This window comes from Somniosus microcephalus, chromosome 5, assembly GCF_052327205.1.
Source record: "Somniosus microcephalus isolate GS21.2 chromosome 5, FLI_Smic_1.0, whole genome shotgun sequence".
Classification (NCBI taxonomy): Eukaryota; Metazoa; Chordata; class Chondrichthyes; order Squaliformes; family Somniosidae; genus Somniosus; species Somniosus microcephalus.
Window position 1 is genome coordinate 1,398,873 of NC_140991.1, and position 20,590 is coordinate 1,419,462.

Sequence of the window (20,590 nt, forward strand, 5' to 3'; positions counted from 1 at the left end):
TGTCCTGTGCCCTCACTCCTGTACCCCCACAGCCCCGTGACCCAGAGAGTCAGTGTCGGGGAGGACAAACTGAGCTCCTGTGCCATCAGTGTCCCAACCAAACCCGAGCCCCAGCCTGCTGCAGCCCGGTCTGGGGCCTGCTCAGTTGGTGAACCTTTGAAATGAAGATGCCCTCATCTGTTGCATCGAATGGATTTCCAGCATGGCCTTTGGCTCCTCCTCGGATGCTGATCCCCAACTTCTCTCCAGGCAACTTCTCAATCCGGATCTCCTGTTGGATATGAATACGCAGGAAAACAAAATCAGAGCTCCATTTACTGAGGCAGTCAGCCTGCTATCCCTGTGTTCGAATGGGAGCAGACCCTTCCCTGTTCTCTCCTCTCCTCCCCTGTCCACCCCTCCCCAGCCCTACCCTCCGCTCCCCGGCCCTGTCCTCCGCTCCCCCTCCCAGGCCCTGGCCCTGCCCGCCACGGCCCTACCCTCGGACTGTAATAGCAACACATTCACCGAATAATAAAATCCATCAGTGGGCAATGTGCAGCCAGAGGGCAGCTCGGTGACCCCATAACCCCATGGTTACTGCCGTCATCGCCCCGTCAGTGACCCTGTACTCCCAGTGCCAGTAGGAGCACTGCCATCATCGCGCCGTCACATCAGTGGGAGCACTGCCATCATCGCCCTGCCAGGGATTGTAACCTCCATCACTGAATCAGTCCAGATAAAGTGCTGATCCTGGATTGAGCCAGCACACGGTCGATTGAGGAGATGTGACACTGAGAAGTGGCCGTGAGTTCCCGCTGGTATTTAATGATTTATCTCCCTCAGTGTAAGGCTGGACAAGGTTCAGCTCCTCTAATTACCCACCTGCATCCCTGGGGGAGGGGGGTCCCTGCGCACCAGCAGCCGGATCTCCTGCTGGTTGGACAGCAGGGCCATCACTGCCTCCTGGTGTGTCGCGTGCCGAAGGTCGATGCCATTCACTTCCAGAATACGGTCTCCGACCTGCAGCCCAGTCCGAGCCGCTAGCCCGTCACGAATAACCTGAAACATAAGCGAGAGGCAACAGTCATCACAGACCGCCAGTCCAGGCTGCGACTCACACACCACATCTCCCCATCACTACATTATACAGCGCAACTCACTCTGTGTTAATCCAATGCCACGATAGCCCTGTATCAGTCCCAAACTGATCCAACTACACCCTTCACCCACACTCACAGCCCCAGCACAGACAATGCACTTGACCAGCCGGAGTATTATCTGTGTACCTTCGAGATGAAGACCCCCGGCTCGTGGATCCCGAAGGGGTGGCTGGCATGGTCACTTCCTCCGACGATGCTGAGTCCCAGGGGTCCTCCTGTCTTCAGCAGCGTGATCTCCTAGTCAGAAACAGATCAGAAGACTTCAGTTCCCAGAGAGACTTGTCAACACTGCCCACACACACTGGGTAATAGACCCCTCACCCCAACGCTGCCCACACACACCGGGTAACAGACCCCTCACCCCAACACTGCCCACACACACCGGGTAACAGACCCCTCATCCCAACACTGCCCACACACACCGGGTAACGGACCCCTCGCCCAAACACAGCCCACACACACCGGGTAATGGACCCCTCACCCCAACACTGCCCACACACACCGGGTAACAGACCCCTCACCCCAACACTGCCCACACACACCGGGTAATAGACCCCTCACCCCAACACTGCCCACACACACCGGGTAATGGACCCCTCACCCCAACACTGCCCACACACACTGGGTAATAAACCCCTCACCCCAACACTGCCCACACACACCGGGTAATAAACCCCTCACCCCAACACTGCCCACACACACCGGGTAATGGACCCCTCACCCCAACACTGCCCACACACACCGGGTAATAGACCCCTCACCCCAACACTGCCCACACACACCGGGTAATGGACCCCTCACCCCAACACTGCCCACACACACCGGGTAATGGACCCCTCACCCCAACACTGCCCACACACACCGGGTAATGGACCCCTCACCCCAACACTGCCCACACACACCAGGTAATGGACCCCTCACCCCAACACTGCCCACACACACCAGGTAATGGACCCCTCACCCCAACACTGCCCACACACACCGGGTAATGGACCCCTCACCCCAACACTGCCCACACACACCGGGTAATGGACCCCTCACCCCAACACTGCCCACACACACCGGGTAATGGACCCCTCACCCCAACACTGCCCACACACACCGGGTAATAAACCCCTCACCCCAACACTGCCCACACACACCGGGTAATGGACCCCTCACCCCAACACTGCCCACACACACCGGGTAATGGACCCCTCACCCCAACACTGCCCACACACACCGGGTAATGGACCCCTCACCCCAACACTGCCCACACACACCGGGTAATGGACCCCTCACCCCAACACTGCCCACACACACCGGGTAATAGACCCCTCACCCCAACACTGCCCACACACACCGGGTAATGGACCCCTCACCCCAACACTGCCCACACACACCGGGTAACGGACCCCTCACCCCAACACTGCCCACACACACCGGGTAATAAACCCCTCACCCCAACACTGCCCACACACACCGGGTAACGGACCCCTCACCCCAACACTGCCCACACACACCGGGTAACGGACCCCTCACCCCAACACTGCCCACACACACCGGGTAATAGACCCCTCACCCCAACACTGCCCACACACACCGGGTAACGGACCCCTCACCTCAACACTGCCCACACACACCGGGTAATGGACCCCTCACCCCAACACTGCCCACACACACCGGGTAATAGACCCCTCACCCCAACACTGCCCACACACACCGGGTAACAGACCCCTCACCCCAACACTGCCCACACACACCGGGTAATGGACCCCTCACCCCAACACTGCCCACACACACCGGGTAATAAACCCCTCACCCCAACACTGCCCACACACACCGGGTAATGGACCCCTCACCCCAACCCTGCCCACACACACCGGGTAACGGACCCCTCACCCCAACACTGCCCACACACACCGGGTAACAGACCCCTCACCCCAACACTGCCCACACACACCGGGTAATAAACCCCTCACCCCAACACTGCCCACACACACCGGGTAACGGACCCCTCACCCCAACATTGCCCACACACACCGGGTAATAAACCCCTCACCCCAACACTGCCCACACACACCGGGTAACGGACCCCTCACCCCAACATTGCCCACACACACCGGGTAACGGACCCCTCACCCCAACACTGCCCACACACACCGGGTAACGGACCCCTCACCCCAACACTGCCCACACACACCGGGTAACGGACCCCTCACCCCAACACTGCCCACACACACCGGGTAACAGACCCCTCACCCCAACACTGCCCACACACACCGGGTAATAAACCCCTCACCCCAACACTGCCCACACACACCGGGTAACGGACCCCTCACCCCAACACTGCCCACACACACCGGGTAATAGACCCCTCACCCCAACACTGCCCACACACACCGGGTAACGGACCCCTCACCCCAACACTGCCCACACACACCGGGTAATGGACCCCTCACCCCAACACTGCCCACACACACCGGGTAATAGACCCCTCACCCCAACACTGCCCACACACACCGGGTAATGGACCCCTCACCCCAACACTGCCCACACACACCGGGTAACAGACCCCTCACCCCAACACTGCCCACACACACCGGGTAATGGACCCCTCACCCCAACACTGCCCACACACACCGGGTAATGGACCCCTCACCCCAACACTGCCCACACACACCGGGTAATGGACCCCTCACCCCAACACTGCCCACACACACCGGGTAATGGACCCCTCACCCCAACACTGCCCACACACACCGGGTAATGGACCCCTCACCCCAACACTGCCCACACACACCGGGTAATGGACCCCTCACCCCAACACTGCCCACACACACCAGGTAATGGACCCCTCACCCCAACACTGCCCACACACACCGGGTAATAGACCCCTCACCCCAACACTGCCCACACACACCGGGTAATGGACCCCTCACCCCAACACTGCCCACACACACCGGGTAATGGACCCCTCACCCCAACACTGCCCACACACACCGGGTAATGGACCCCTCACCCCAACACTGCCCACACACACCGGGTAATAAACCCCTCACCCCAACACTGCCCACACACACCGGGTAATGGACCCCTCACCCCAACACTGCCCACACACACCGGGTAATGGACCCCTCACCCCAACACTGCCCACACACACCGGGTAATGGACCCCTCACCCCAACACTGCCCACACACACCGGGTAACGGACCCCTCACCCCAACACTGCCCACACACACCGGGTAATAAACCCCTCACCCCAACACTGCCCACACACACCGGGTAACGGACCCCTCACCCCAACACTGCCCACACACACCGGGTAACGGACCCCTCACCCCAACACTGCCCACACACACCGGGTAATAGACCCCTCACCCCAACACTGCCCACACACACCGGGTAACGGACCCCTCACCCCAACACTGCCCACACACACCGGGTAACAGACCCCTCACCCCAACACTGCCCACACACACCGGGTAATGGACCCCTCACCCCAACACTGCCCACACACACCGGGTAATAAACCCCTCACCCCAACACTGCCCACACACACCGGGTAACGGACCCCTCACCCCAACACTGCCCACACACACCGGGTAACAGACCCCTCACCCCAACACTGCCCACACACACCGGGTAATAAACCCCTCACCCCAACACTGCCCACACACACCGGGTAACGGACCCCTCACCCCAACATTGCCCACACACACCGGGTAATAAACCCCTCACCCCAACACTGCCCACACACACCGGGTAACGGACCCCTCACCCCAACATTGCCCACACACACCGGGTAACAGACCCCTCACCCCAACACTGCCCACACACACCGGGTAACAGACCCCTCACCCCAACACTGCCCACACACACCGGGTAATGGACCCCTCACCCCAACACTGCCCACACACACCGGGTAATGGACCCCTCACCCCAACACTGCCCACACACACCGGGTAATGGACCCCTCACCCCAACACTGCCCACACACACCGGGTAATGGACCCCTCACCCCAACACTGCCCACACACACCGGGTAATGGACCCCTCACCCCAACACTGCCCACACACACCGGGTAATGGACCCCTCACCCCAACACTGCCCACACACACTGGGTAATGGACCCCTCACCCCAACACTGCCCACACACACCGGGTAATAAACCCCTCACCCCAACACTGCCCACACACACCGGGTAATGGACCCCTCACCCCAACACTGCCCACACACACCGGGTAATGGACCCCTCACCCCAACACTGCCCACACACACCGGGTAACAGACCCCTCACCCCAACACTGCCCACACACACCGGGTAACAGACCCCTCACCCCAACACTGCCCACACACACCGGGTAATGGACCCCTCACCCCAACACTGCCCACACACACCGGGTAACAGACCCCTCACCCCAACACTGCCCACACACACCGGGTAATGGACCCCTCACCCCAACACTGCCCACACACACCGGGTAACAGACCCCTCACCCCAACACTGCCCACACACACCGGGTAATAAACCCCTCACCCCAACACTGCCCACACACACCGGGTAATGGACCCCTCACCCCAACACTGCCCACACACACCGGGTAATGGACCCCTCACCCCAACACTGCCCACACACACCGGGTAATGGACCCCTCACCCCAACACTGCCCACACACACCAGGTAATGGACCCCTCACCCCAACACTGCCCACACACACCGGGTAATAGACCCCTCACCCCAACACTGCCCACACACACCGGGTAATGGACCCCTCACCCCAACACTGCCCACACACACCGGGTAATGGACCCCTCACCCCAACACTGCCCACACACACCGGGTAATGGACCCCTCACCCCAACACTGCCCACACACACCGGGTAATAAACCCCTCACCCCAACACTGCCCACACACACCGGGTAATGGACCCCTCACCCCAACACTGCCCACACACACCGGGTAATGGACCCCTCACCCCAACACTGCCCACACACACCGGGTAATGGACCCCTCACCCCAACACTGCCCACACACACCGGGTAACGGACCCCTCACCCCAACACTGCCCACACACACCGGGTAATAAACCCCTCACCCCAACACTGCCCACACACACCGGGTAACGGACCCCTCACCCCAACACTGCCCACACACACCGGGTAACGGACCCCTCACCCCAACACTGCCCACACACACCGGGTAATAGACCCCTCACCCCAACACTGCCCACACACACCGGGTAACGGACCCCTCACCCCAACACTGCCCACACACACCGGGTAACAGACCCCTCACCCCAACACTGCCCACACACACCGGGTAATGGACCCCTCACCCCAACACTGCCCACACACACCGGGTAATAAACCCCTCACCCCAACACTGCCCACACACACCGGGTAACGGACCCCTCACCCCAACACTGCCCACACACACCGGGTAACAGACCCCTCACCCCAACACTGCCCACACACACCGGGTAATAAACCCCTCACCCCAACACTGCCCACACACACCGGGTAACGGACCCCTCACCCCAACATTGCCCACACACACCGGGTAATAAACCCCTCACCCCAACACTGCCCACACACACCGGGTAACGGACCCCTCACCCCAACATTGCCCACACACACCGGGTAACAGACCCCTCACCCCAACACTGCCCACACACACCGGGTAACAGACCCCTCACCCCAACACTGCCCACACACACCGGGTAATGGACCCCTCACCCCAACACTGCCCACACACACCGGGTAATGGACCCCTCACCCCAACACTGCCCACACACACCGGGTAATGGACCACTCACCCCAACACTGCCCACACACACCGGGTAATGGACCCCTCACCCCAACACTGCCCACACACACCGGGTAATGGACCCCTCACCCCAACACTGCCCACACACACCGGGTAATGGACCCCTCACCCCAACACTGCCCACACACACTGGGTAATGGACCCCTCACCCCAACACTGCCCACACACACCGGGTAATAAACCCCTCACCCCAACACTGCCCACACACACCGGGTAATGGACCCCTCACCCCAACACTGCCCACACACACCGGGTAATGGACCCCTCACCCCAACACTGCCCACACACACCGGGTAACAGACCCCTCACCCCAACACTGCCCACACACACCGGGTAACAGACCCCTCACCCCAACACTGCCCACACACACCGGGTAATGGACCCCTCACCCCAACACTGCCCACACACACCGGGTAACAGACCCCTCACCCCAACACTGCCCACACACACCGGGTAATGGACCCCTCACCCCAACACTGCCCACACACACCGGGTAATGGACCCCTCACCCCAACACTGCCCACACACACCGGGTAACAGACCCCTCACCCCAACACTGCCCACACACACCGGGTAATGGACCCCTCACCCCAACACTGCCCACACACACCGGGTAACAGACCCCTCACCCCAACACTGCCCACACACACCGGGTAATAAACCCCTCACCCCAACACTGCCCACACACACCGGGTAATGGACCCCTCACCCCAACACTGCCCACACACACCGGGTAATGGACCCCTCACCCCAACACTGCCCACACACACCGGGTAATGGACCCCTCACCCCAACACTGCCCACACACACCGGGTAATGGACCCCTCACCCCAACACTGCCCACACACACCGGGTAATGGACCCCTCACCCCAACACTGCCCACACACACCGGGTAAAAGACCCCTCACCCCAACACTGCCCACACACACCAGGTAATGGACCCCTCACCCCAACACTGCCCACACACACCGGGTAATAGACCCCTCACCCCAACACTGCCCACACACACCGGGTAATGGACCCCTCACCCCAACACTGCCCACACACACCGGGTAATGGACCCCTCACCCCAACACTGCCCACACACACCGGGTAATGGACCCCTCACCCCAACACTGCCCACACACACCGGGTAATGGACCCCTCACCCCAACACTGCCCACACACACCGGGTAATGGACCCCTCACCCCAACACTGCCCACACACGCCGGGTAATAAACCCCTCACCCCAACACTGCCCACACACACCGGGTAATGGACCCCTCACCCCAACACTGCCCACACACACCGGGTAATAGACCCCTCACCCCAACACTGCCCACACACACCGGGTAATGGACCCCTCACCCCAACACTGCCCACACACACCGGGTAATGGACCCCTCACCCCAACACTGCCCACACACACCGGGTAATAGACCCCTCACCCCAACACTGCCCACACACACCGGGTAATGGACCCCTCACCCCAACACTGCCCACACACACCGGGTAATAGACCCCTCACCCCAACACTGCCCACACACACCGGGTAATGGACCCCTCACCCCAACACTGCCCACACACACCGGGTAATGGACCCCTCACCCCAACACTGCCCACACACACCGGGTAATAGACCCCTCACCCCAACACTGCCCACACACACCGGGTAATAGACCCCTCACCCCAACACTGCCCACACACACCGGGTAATAGACCCCTCACCCCAACACTGCCCACACACACCGGGTAATAGACCCCTCACCCCAACACTGCCCACACACACCGGGTAATAGACCCCTCACCCCAACACTGCCCACACACACCGGGTAATGGACCCCTCACCCCAACACTGCCCACACACACCGGGTAACGGACCCCTCACCCCAACACTGCCCACACACACCGGGTAATAGACCCCTCACCCCAACACTGCCCACACACACCGGGTAACAGACCCCTCACCCCAACACTGCCCACACACACCGGGTAATAGACCCCTCACCCCAACACTGCCCACACACACTGGGTAATAGACCCCTCACCCCAACACTGCCCACACACACCGGGTAACAGACCCCTCACCCCAACACTGCCCACACACACCGGGTAATGGACCCCTCACCCCAACACTGCCCACACACACCGGGTAATGGACCCCTCACCCCAACACTGCCCACACACACCGGGTAATAGACCCCTCACCCCAACACTGCCCACACACACCGGGTAATGGACCTCTCACCCCAACACTGCCCACACACACCGGGTAATGGACCCCTCACCTCAACACTGCCCACACACACCGGGTAATGGACCCCTCACCCCAACACTGCCCACACACACCAGGTAATGGACCCCTCACCTCAACACTGCCCACACACACCGGGTAACGGACCCCTCACCCCAACACTGCCCACACACACCGGGTAATAAACCCCTCACCCCAACACTGCCCACACACACTGGGTAATAGACCCCTCACCCCAACACTGCCCACACACACCGGGTAACGGACCCCTCACCCCAACACTGCCCACACACACCGGGTAACGGACCCCTCACCCCAACACTGCCCACACACACCGGGTAATAAACCCCTCACCCCAACACTGCCCACACACACTGGGTAATAGACCCCTCACCCCAACACTGCCCACACACACCGGGTAATGGACCCCTCACCCCAACACTGCCCACACACACCGGGTAACGGACCCCTCACCCCAACACTGCCCACACACACCGGGTAATAAACCCCTCACCCCAACACTGCCCACACACACTGGGTAATAGACCCCTCACCCCAACACTGCCCACACACACCGGGTAATGGACCCCTCACCCCAACACTGCCCACACACACCGGGTAATAGACCCCTCACCCCAACACTGCCCACACACACCGGGTAATAGACCCCTCACCCCAACACTGCCCACACACACCGGGTAACGGACCCCTCACCCCAACACTGCCCACACACACCGGGTAATGGACCCCTCACCCCAACACTGCCCACACACACCGGGTAACAGACCCCTCACCCCAACACTGCCCACACACACCGGGTAATGGACCCCTCACCCCAACACTGCCCACACACACCGGGTAATGGACCCCTCACCCCAACACTGCCCACACACACCGGGTAATGGACCCCTCACCCCAACACTGCCCACACACACCGGGTAATAAACCCCTCACCCCAACACTGCCCACACACACCGGGTAATGGACCCCTCACCCCAACACTGCCCACACACACCGGGTAACAGACCCCTCACCCCAACACTGCCCACACACACCGGGTAATGGACCCCTCACCCCAACACTGCCCACACACACCGGGTAATGGACCCCTCACCCCAACACTGCCCACACACACCGGGTAATGGACCCCTCACCCCAACACTGCCCACACACACCGGGTAATAAACCCCTCACCCCAACACTGCCCACACACACCGGGTAATAGACCCCTCACCCCAACACTGCCCACACACACCGGGTAATAAACCCCTCACCCCAACACTGCCCACACACACCGGGTAATGGACCCCTCACCCCAACACTGCCCACACACACCGGGTAATGGACCCCTCACCCCAACACTGCCCACACACACCGGGTAATAAACCCCTCACCCCAACACTGCCCACACACACCGGGTAATAGACCCCTCACCCCAACACTGCCCACACACACCGGGTAATAAACCCCTCACCCCAACACTGCCCACACACACCGGGTAATGGACCCCTCACCCCAACACTGCCCACACACACCGGGTAATGGACCCCTCACCCCAACACTGCCCACACACACCGGGTAATAGACCCCTCACCCCAACACTGCCCACACACACCGGGTAATAAACCCCTCACCCCAACACTGCCCACACACACCGGGTAATAGACCCCTCACCCCAACACTGCCCACACACACCGGGTAATGGACCCCTCACCCCAACACTGCTCACACACACCGGGTAATAGACCCCTCACCCCAACACTGCCCACACACACCGGGTAATGGACCCCTCACCCCAACACTGCCCACACACACCGGGTAATAAACCCCTCACCCCAACACTGCCCACACACACCGGGTAATAAACCCCTCACCCCAACACTGCCCACACACACCGGGTAATGGACCCCTCACCCCAACACTGCCCACACACACCGGGTAATGGACCCCTCACCTCAACACTGCCCACACACACCGGGTAATAAACCCCTCACCCCAACACTGCCCACACACACCGGGTAATAGACCCCTCACCCCAACACTGCCCACACACACCGGGTAACAGACCCCTCACCCCAACACTGCCCACACACACCGGGTAACGGACCCCTCACCCCAACACTGCCCACACACACCGGGTAATAAACCCCTCACCCCAACACTGCCCACACACACCGGGTAATAGACCCCTCACCCCAACACTGCCCACACACACCGGGTAATAGACCCCTCACCCCAACACTGCCCACACACACCGGGTAATGGACCCCTCACCCCAACACTGCCCACACACACCGGGTAATAAACCCCTCACCCCAACACTGCCCACACACACCGGGTAATAGACCCCTCACCCCAACACTGCCCACACACACTGGGTAATAAACCCCTCACCCCAACACTGCCCACACACACCGGGTAATAGACCCCTCACCCCAACACTGCCCACACACACCGGGTAATGGACCCCTCACCCCAACACTGCCCACACACACCGGGTAATAAACCCCTCACCCCAACACTGCCCACACACACCGGGTAATGGACCCCTCACCTCAACACTGCCCACACACACCGGGTAATGGACCCCTCACCCCAACACTGCCCACACACACCGGGTAATAGACCCCTCACCCCAACACTGCCCACACACACCGGGTAATGGACCCCTCACCCCAACACTGCCCACACACACCGGGTAATGGACCCCTCACCTCAACACTGCCCACACACACCGGGTAATGGACCCCTCACCCCAACACTGCCCACACACACCGGGTAATAAACCCCTCACCCCAACACTGCCCACACACACCGGGTAATAGACCCCTCACCCCAACACTGCCCACACACACCGGGTAATAGACCCCTCACCCCAACACTGCCCACACACACCGGGTAATGGACCCCTCACCCCAACACTGCCCACACACACCGGGTAATAAACCCCTCACCCCAACACTGCCCACACACACCGGGTAATGGACCCCTCACCCCAACACTGCCCACACACACCGGGTAATGGACCCCTCACCCCAACACTGCCCACACACACCGGGTAATGGACCCCTCACCCCAACACTGCCCACACACACCGGGTAACAGACCCCTCACCCCAACACTGCCCACACACACCAGGTAATAGACCCCTCACCCCAACACTGCCCACACACACCGGGTAACAGACCCCTCACCCCAACACTGCCCACACACACCGGGTAATAGACCCCTCACCCCAACACTGCCCACACACACCGGGTAACAGACCCCTCACCCCAACACTGCCCACACACACCGGGTAATAAACCCCTCACCCCAACACTGCCCACACACACCGGGTAATGGACCCCTCACCCCAACACTGCCCACACACACCGGGTAATAGACCCCTCACCCCAACACTGCCCACACACACCGGGTAACAGACCCCTCACCCCAACACTGCCCACACACACCGGGTAATAAACCCCTCACCCCAACACTGCCCACACACACCAGGTAATAGACCCCTCACCCCAACACTGCCCACACACACTGGGTAATGGACCCCTCACCCCAACACTGCCCACACACACCAGGTAATAGACCCCTCACCCCAACACTGCCCACACACACTGGGTAATAAACCCCTCACCCCAACACTGCCCACACACACCGGGTAATGGACCCCTCACCCCAACACTGCCCACACACACCGGGTAATAGACCCCTCACCCCAACACTGCCCACACACACCGGGTAATGGACCCCTCACCCCAACACTGCCCACACACACCGGGTAATGGACCCCTCACCCCAACACTGCCCACACACACCGGGTAACGGACCCCTCACCCCAACACTGCCCACACACACCGGGTAATGGACCCCTCACCCCAACACTGCCCACACACACCGGGTAATAGACCCCTCACCCCAACACTGCCCACACACACCGGGTAATGGACCCCTCACCCCAACACTGCCCACACACACCGGGTAATAAACCCCTCACCCCAACACTGCCCACACACACCGGGTAATGGACCCCTCACCCCAACACTGCCCACACACACCGGGTAACAGACCCCTCACCCCAACACTGCCCACACACACCGGGTAATGGACCCCTCACCCCAACACTGCCCACACACACCGGGTAATGGACCCCTCACCCCAACACTGCCCACACACACCGGGTAATAAACCCCTCACCCCAACACTGAACACACACACCGGGTAATGGACCCCTCACCCCAACACTGCCCACACACACCGGGTAATGGACCCCTCACCCCAACACTGCCCACACACACCGGGTAACAGACCCCTCACCCCAACACTGCCCACACACACCGGGTAACAGACCCCTCACCCCAACACTGCCCACACACACCGGGTAATAAACCCCTCACCCCAACACTGCCCACACACACCGGGTAATGGACCCCTCACCCCAACACTGCCCGCACACACCGGGTAATAGACCCCTCACCCCAACACTGCCCGCACACACCGGGTAATGGACCCCTCACCCCAACACTGCCCACACACACCGGGTAATGGACCCCTCACCCCAACACTGCCCACACACACCGGGTAATGGACCCCTCACCCCAACACTGCCCACACACACTGGGTAATGGACCCCTCACCCCAACACTGCCCACACACACCGGGTAATGGACCCCTCACCCCAACACTGCCCACACACACCGGGTAATGGACCCCTCACCCCAACACTGCCCACACACACCGGGTAATGGACCCCTCACCCCAACACTGCCCACACACACTGGGTAATGGACCCCTCACCCCAACACTGCCCACACACACCGGGTAATAGACCCCTCACCCCAACACTGCCCACACACACCGGGTAATGGACCCCTCACCCCAACACTGCCCACACACACCGGGTAATAGACCCCTCACCCCAACACTGCCCACACACACCGGGTAACAAACCCCTCACCCCAACACTGCCCACACACACCGGGTAATGGACCCCTCACCCCAACACTGCCCACACACACCGGGTAATGGACCCCTCACCCCAACACTGCCCACACACACCGGGTAATGGACCCCTCACCCCAACACTGCCCACACACACCGGGTAATAGACCCCTCACCCCAACACTGCCCACACACACCGGGTAATGGACCCCTCACCCCAACACTGCCCACACACACCGGGTAATGGACCCCTCACCCCAACACTGCCCACACACACCGGGTAATGGACCCCTCACCCCAACACTGCCCACACACACCAGGTAATGGACCCCTCACCCCAACACTGCCCACACACACCGGGTAATAGACCCCTCACCCCAACACTGCCCACACACACCGGGTAATAGACCCCTCACCCAAACACTGCCCACACACACCAGGTAATAAACCCCTCACCCCAACACTGCCCACACACACCGGGTAATGGACACCTCACCCCAACACTGCCCACACACACCGGGTAATGGACCCCTCACCCCAACACTGCCCACACACACCGGGTAATAAACCCCTCACCCCAACACTGCCCACACACACCGGGTAATGGACCCCTCACCCCAACACTGCCCACACACACCGGGTAATGGACCCCTCACCCCAACACTGCCCACACACACCGGGTAATGGACCCCTCACCCAAACACTGCCCACACACACCGGGTAATAAACCCCTCACCCCAACACTGCCCACACACACCGGGTAATGGACCCCTCACCCCAACACTGCCCACACACACCGGGTAACAGACCCCTCACCCCAACACTGCCCACACACACCGGGTAATAAACCCCTCACCCCAACACTGCCCACACACACCGGGTAACGGACCCCTCACCCCAACACTGCCCACACACACCGGGTAACGGACCCCTCACCCCAACACTGCCCACACACACCGGGTAATGGACCCCTCACCCCAACACTGCCCACACACACCGGGTAATGGACCCCTCACCCCAACACTGCCCACACACACCGGGTAATGGACCCCTCACCCCAACACTGCCCACACACACCGGGTAATGGACCCCTCACCCCAACACTGCCCACACACACCGGGTAATAAACCCCTCACCCCAACACTGCCCACACACACCGGGTAATGGACCCCTCACCCCAACACTGCCCGCACACACTGGGTAATGGACCCCTCACCCCAACACTGCCCACACACACCGGGTAATAGACCCCTCACCCCAACACTGCCCACACACACCGGGTAATGGACCGCTCACCCCAACACTGCCCACACACACCGGGTAATGGACCCCTCACCCCAACACTGCCCACACACACCGGGTAATAAACCCCTCACCCCAACACTGCCCACACACACCGGGTAATAGACCCCTCACCCCAACACTGCCCACACACACCGGGTAATGGACCCCTCACCCCAACACTGCCCACACACACCGGGTAATGGACCCCTCACCCCAACACTGCCCACACACACCGGGTAATAGACCCCTCACCCCAACACTGCCCACACACACCGGGTAATGGACCCCTCACCCCAACACTGCCCACACACACCGGGTAATAAACCCCTCACCCCAACACTGCCCACACACACCGGGTAATAGACCCCTCACCCCAACACTGCCCACACACACCGGGTAACGGACCCCTCACCCCAACACTGCCCACACACACCGGGTAATGGACCCCTCACCCCAACACTGCCCACACACACCGGGTAACAGACCCCTCACCCCAACACTGCCCACACACACCGGGTAATAAACCCCTCACCCCAACACTGCCCACACACACCGGGTAATGGACCCCTCACCCCAACACTGCCCGCACACACCGGGTAATAGACCCCTCACCCCAACACTGCCCGCACACACCGGGTAATGGACCCCTCACCCCAACACTGCCCACACACACCGGGTAATGGACCCCTCACCCCAACACTGCCCACACACACCGGGTAATGGACCCCTCACCCCAACACTGCCCACACACACTGGGTAATGGACCCCTCACCCCCCAACACTGCCCACACACACCGGGTAATGGACCCCTCACCCCAACACTGCCCACACACACCGGGTAATGGACCCCTCACCCCAACACTGCCCACACACACCAGGTAATGGACCCCCTCACCCCAACACTGCCCACACACACCGGGTAATGGACCCCTCACCCCAACACTGCCCACACACACCGGGTAATGGACCCCTCACCCCAACACTGCCCACACACACCGGGTAATAGACCCCTCACCCCAACACTGCCCACACACACCGGGTAATAGACCCCTCACCCCAACACTGCCCACACACACCGGGTAATGGACCCCTCACCCCAACACTGCCCACACACACCGGGTAATAGACCCCTCACCCCAACACTGCCCACACACACCGGGTAACAAGACCCCTCACCCCAACACTGCCCACACACACCGGGTAATGGACCCCTCACCCCAACACTGCCCACACACACCGGGTAATGGACCCCTCACCCCAACACTGCCCACACACACTGGGTAATAAACCCCTCACCCCAACACTGCCCACACACACCGGGTAATGGACCCCTCACCCCAACACTGCCCACACACACCGGGTAATGGACCCCTCACCCCAACACTGCCCACACACACCGGGTAATGGACCCCTCACCCCAACACTGCCCACACACACCGGGTAATAGACCCCTCACCCCAACACTGCCCACACACACTGGGTAATGGACCCCTCACCCCAACACTGCCCACACACACCGGGTAATAACCCCTCACCCCAACACTGCCCACACACACCGGGTAATGGACCCCTCACCCCAACACTGCCCACACACACCGGGTAATAGACCCCTCACCCCAACACTGCCCACACACACCGGGTAATAGACCCCTCACCCCAACACTGCCCACACACACCGGGTAATGGACCCCTCACCCCAACACTGCCCACACACACCGGGTAATAGACCCCTCACCCCAACACTGCCCACACACACCGGGTAATGGACCCCTCACCCCAACACTGCCCACACACACCGGGTAATGGACCCCTCACCCCAACACTGCCCACACACACCGGGTAATGGACCCCTCACCCCAACACTGCCCACACACACCGGGTAATGGACCCCTCACCCCAACACTGCCCACACACACCGGGTAATGGACCCCTCACCCCAACACTGCCCACACACACCGGGTAATGGACCCCTCACCCCAACACTGCCCACACACACCGGGTAATGGACCCCTCACCCCAACACTGCCCACACACACCGGGTAATGGACCCCTCACCCCAACACTGCCCACACACACCGGGTAATAGACCCCTCACCCCAACACTGCCCACACACACCGGGTAATGGACCCCTCACCCCAACACTGCCCACACACAACGGGTAATGGACCCCTCACCCCAACACTGCCCACACACACCGGGTAATGGACCCCTCACCCCAACACTGCCCACACACACCGGGTAATGGACCCCTCACCCAACACTGCCCACACACACCGGGTAATGGACCCCTCACCCCAACACTGCCCACACACACCGGGTAATAGACCCCTCACCCCAACACTGCCCACACACACCGGGTAATGGACCCCTCACCCCAACACTGCCCACACACACCGGGTAATGGACCCCTCACCCCAACACTGCCCACACACAACGGGTAATGGACCCCCTCACCCCAACACTGCCCACACACACCGGGTAATGGACCCCTCACCCCAACACTGCCCACACACACCGGGTAATGGACCCCTCACCCCAACACTGCCCACACACACCGGGTAATAGACCCCTCACCCCAACACTGCCCACACACACCGGGTAATAGACCCCTCACCCCAACACTGCCCACACACACCGGGTAATGGACCCCTCACCCCAACACTGCCCACACACAACCGGGTAATGGACCCCTCACCCCAACACTGCCCACACACACCGGGTAATGGACCCCCTCACCCCAACACTGCCCACACACACCGGGTAATGGACCCCTCAACCCCAACCCTGCCCACACACACCGGGTAATAGACCCTCACCCCAACACCCCCAACCCCCCCCCAACACTGCCCCACACACACCAGGTAATGGACCCCTCACCCCAACACTGCCCACACACACCGGGTAATGGACCCCCTCACCCCAACACTGCCCACACACACCAGGTAATAGACCCCTCACCCCAACACTGCCCACACACACCGGGTAATGGACCCCTCACCCAACACTGCCCACACACACCGGGTAATGACCCCTCACCCCAACACTGCCCACACACACCGGTAATGGACCCCTCACCCCAACACTGCCACACACACCGGGTAATGGACCCCTCACCCCAACACTGCCCACACACACCGGGTAATGGACCCCTCACCCCAACACTGCCCACACACACCGGGTAATGGACCCCTCACCCCAACACTGCCCACACACACACCGGGTAATGGACCCCTCACCCCAACACTGCCCACACACACCGGGTAATAGACCCCTCACCCCCAACACTGCCCACACACACCGGGTAATGGACCCCTCACCCCAACACTGCCCACACACACCGGGTAATGGACCCCTCACCCCAACACTGCCCACACACACCGGTAAGACCCCTCCCCCAACACTGCCCACACCACCGGGTAATGGACCCCTCACCCCAACACTGCCCACACACACCGGGTAATGGACCCCCTCACCCCAACACTGCCCACACACACCGGGTAATGGACCCCTCACCCCAACACTGCCCACACACACCGGGTAATGGACCCCTCACCCCAACACTGCCCACACACACCCGGGTAATGGACCCCTCACCCCAACACTGCCCACACACACCGGGTAATGACCCCTCACCCCAACACTGCCCACACACACCGGGTAATGGACCCCTCACCCCAACACTGCCCACACACACCGGGTAATGACCCCTCACCCCAACACTGCCACACACACCGGGTAATGGACCCCTCACCCCAACACTGCCCACACACACCGGGTAATGGACCCCTCACCCCAACACTGCCCACACACACCGGGTAATGGACCCCTCACCCCAACACTGCCCACACACACCGGGTAAAGGACCCCTCACCCCAACACTGCCCACACACACCGGGTAATGGACCCCTCACCCCAACACTGCCCACACACACCCGGGTAATGGACCCCTCACCCCAACACTGCCCACACACACCGGGTAACTGGACCCCTCACCCCAACACTGCCCACCACACACCGGGTAATGGACCCCTCACCCCAACACTGCCCACCCGGAACCCACCCAACCTGCCCACACACACCGGGTAATGGACCCCTCACCCCAACACTGCCCACACACACCGGGTAATGGACCCCTCACCCCAACACTGCCCACACACACCGGGTAATGGACCCCTCACCCCAACACTGCCCACACACACACGGGTAATGGACCCCTCACCCCAACACTGCCCACACACACCGGGTAATGGACCCCTCACCCCAACACTGCCCACACACACCGGGTAATGGACCCCTCACCCCAACACTGCCCACACACACCGGGTAAAGGACCCCTCACCCCAACACTGCCCACACACACCGGGTAATGGACCCCTCACCCCAACACTGCCCACACACACCGGGTAATGGACCCCTCACCCCAACACTGCCCACACACACCGGGTAAAGACCCCTCACCCCAACACTGCCCACACACACCGGGTAATGGACCCCTCACCCCAACACTGCCCACACACACCGGGTAATAGGACCCCTCACCCCAACACTGCCCACACACACCGGGTAATGGACCCCTCACCCCAACACTGCCCACACACACCGGGTAATGGACCCCTCACCCCAACACTGCCCACACACACCGGGTAATGGGACCCCTCACCCCAACACTGCCCACACACCGGGTAATGACCCCTCACCCCAACACTGCCCACACACACCGGGTAATGGACCCCTCACCCCAACACTGCCCACACACACCGGGTAATGGACCCCTCACCCCAACACTGCCCACACACACCGGGTCAATGGACCCCTCACCCCAACACTGCCCACACACACCGGGTAATGGACCCCTCACCCCAACACTGCCCACACACACCGGGTAATGGACCCCTCACCCCAACACTGCCCACACACAGCGGGTAATAGACCCCTCACCCCAACACTGCCCACACACACCGGGTAATAGAACCCCTCACCCCAACACTGCCCACACACACCGGGTAATGGACCCCTCACCCCAACACTGCCCACACACACCGGGTAATGGACCCCTCACCCCAACACTGCCCACACACACTGGGTAATGGACCCCTCACCCCAACACTGCCCACACACACCGGGTAATAGACCCCTCACCCCAACACTGCCCACACACACCGGGTAATAGACCCCTCA

General features: G+C 61.1%; 1 protein-coding gene across 4 annotated transcripts in view; it reads right to left on the reverse strand.

The window, feature by feature from the left end:
* Positions 1-20,590, reverse strand: part of LOC147116798 (protein scribble homolog) — a 116,123-nt gene that overhangs the window by 56,598 nt on the left and 38,935 nt on the right. For all 4 annotated transcript variants that reach the window (XM_085987213.1, XM_085987212.1, XM_085987211.1 and 1 more), the window contains exons 6-8: positions 1,269-1,379; positions 865-1,041; positions 155-271 (exon numbers count right to left, since the gene is read on the reverse strand). In XM_085987213.1, coding sequence (XP_085843339.1) covers positions 155-271; positions 865-1,041; positions 1,269-1,379 — 405 coding nt within the window. The remainder of the gene's footprint in view (positions 1-154; positions 272-864; positions 1,042-1,268; positions 1,380-20,590) is intronic.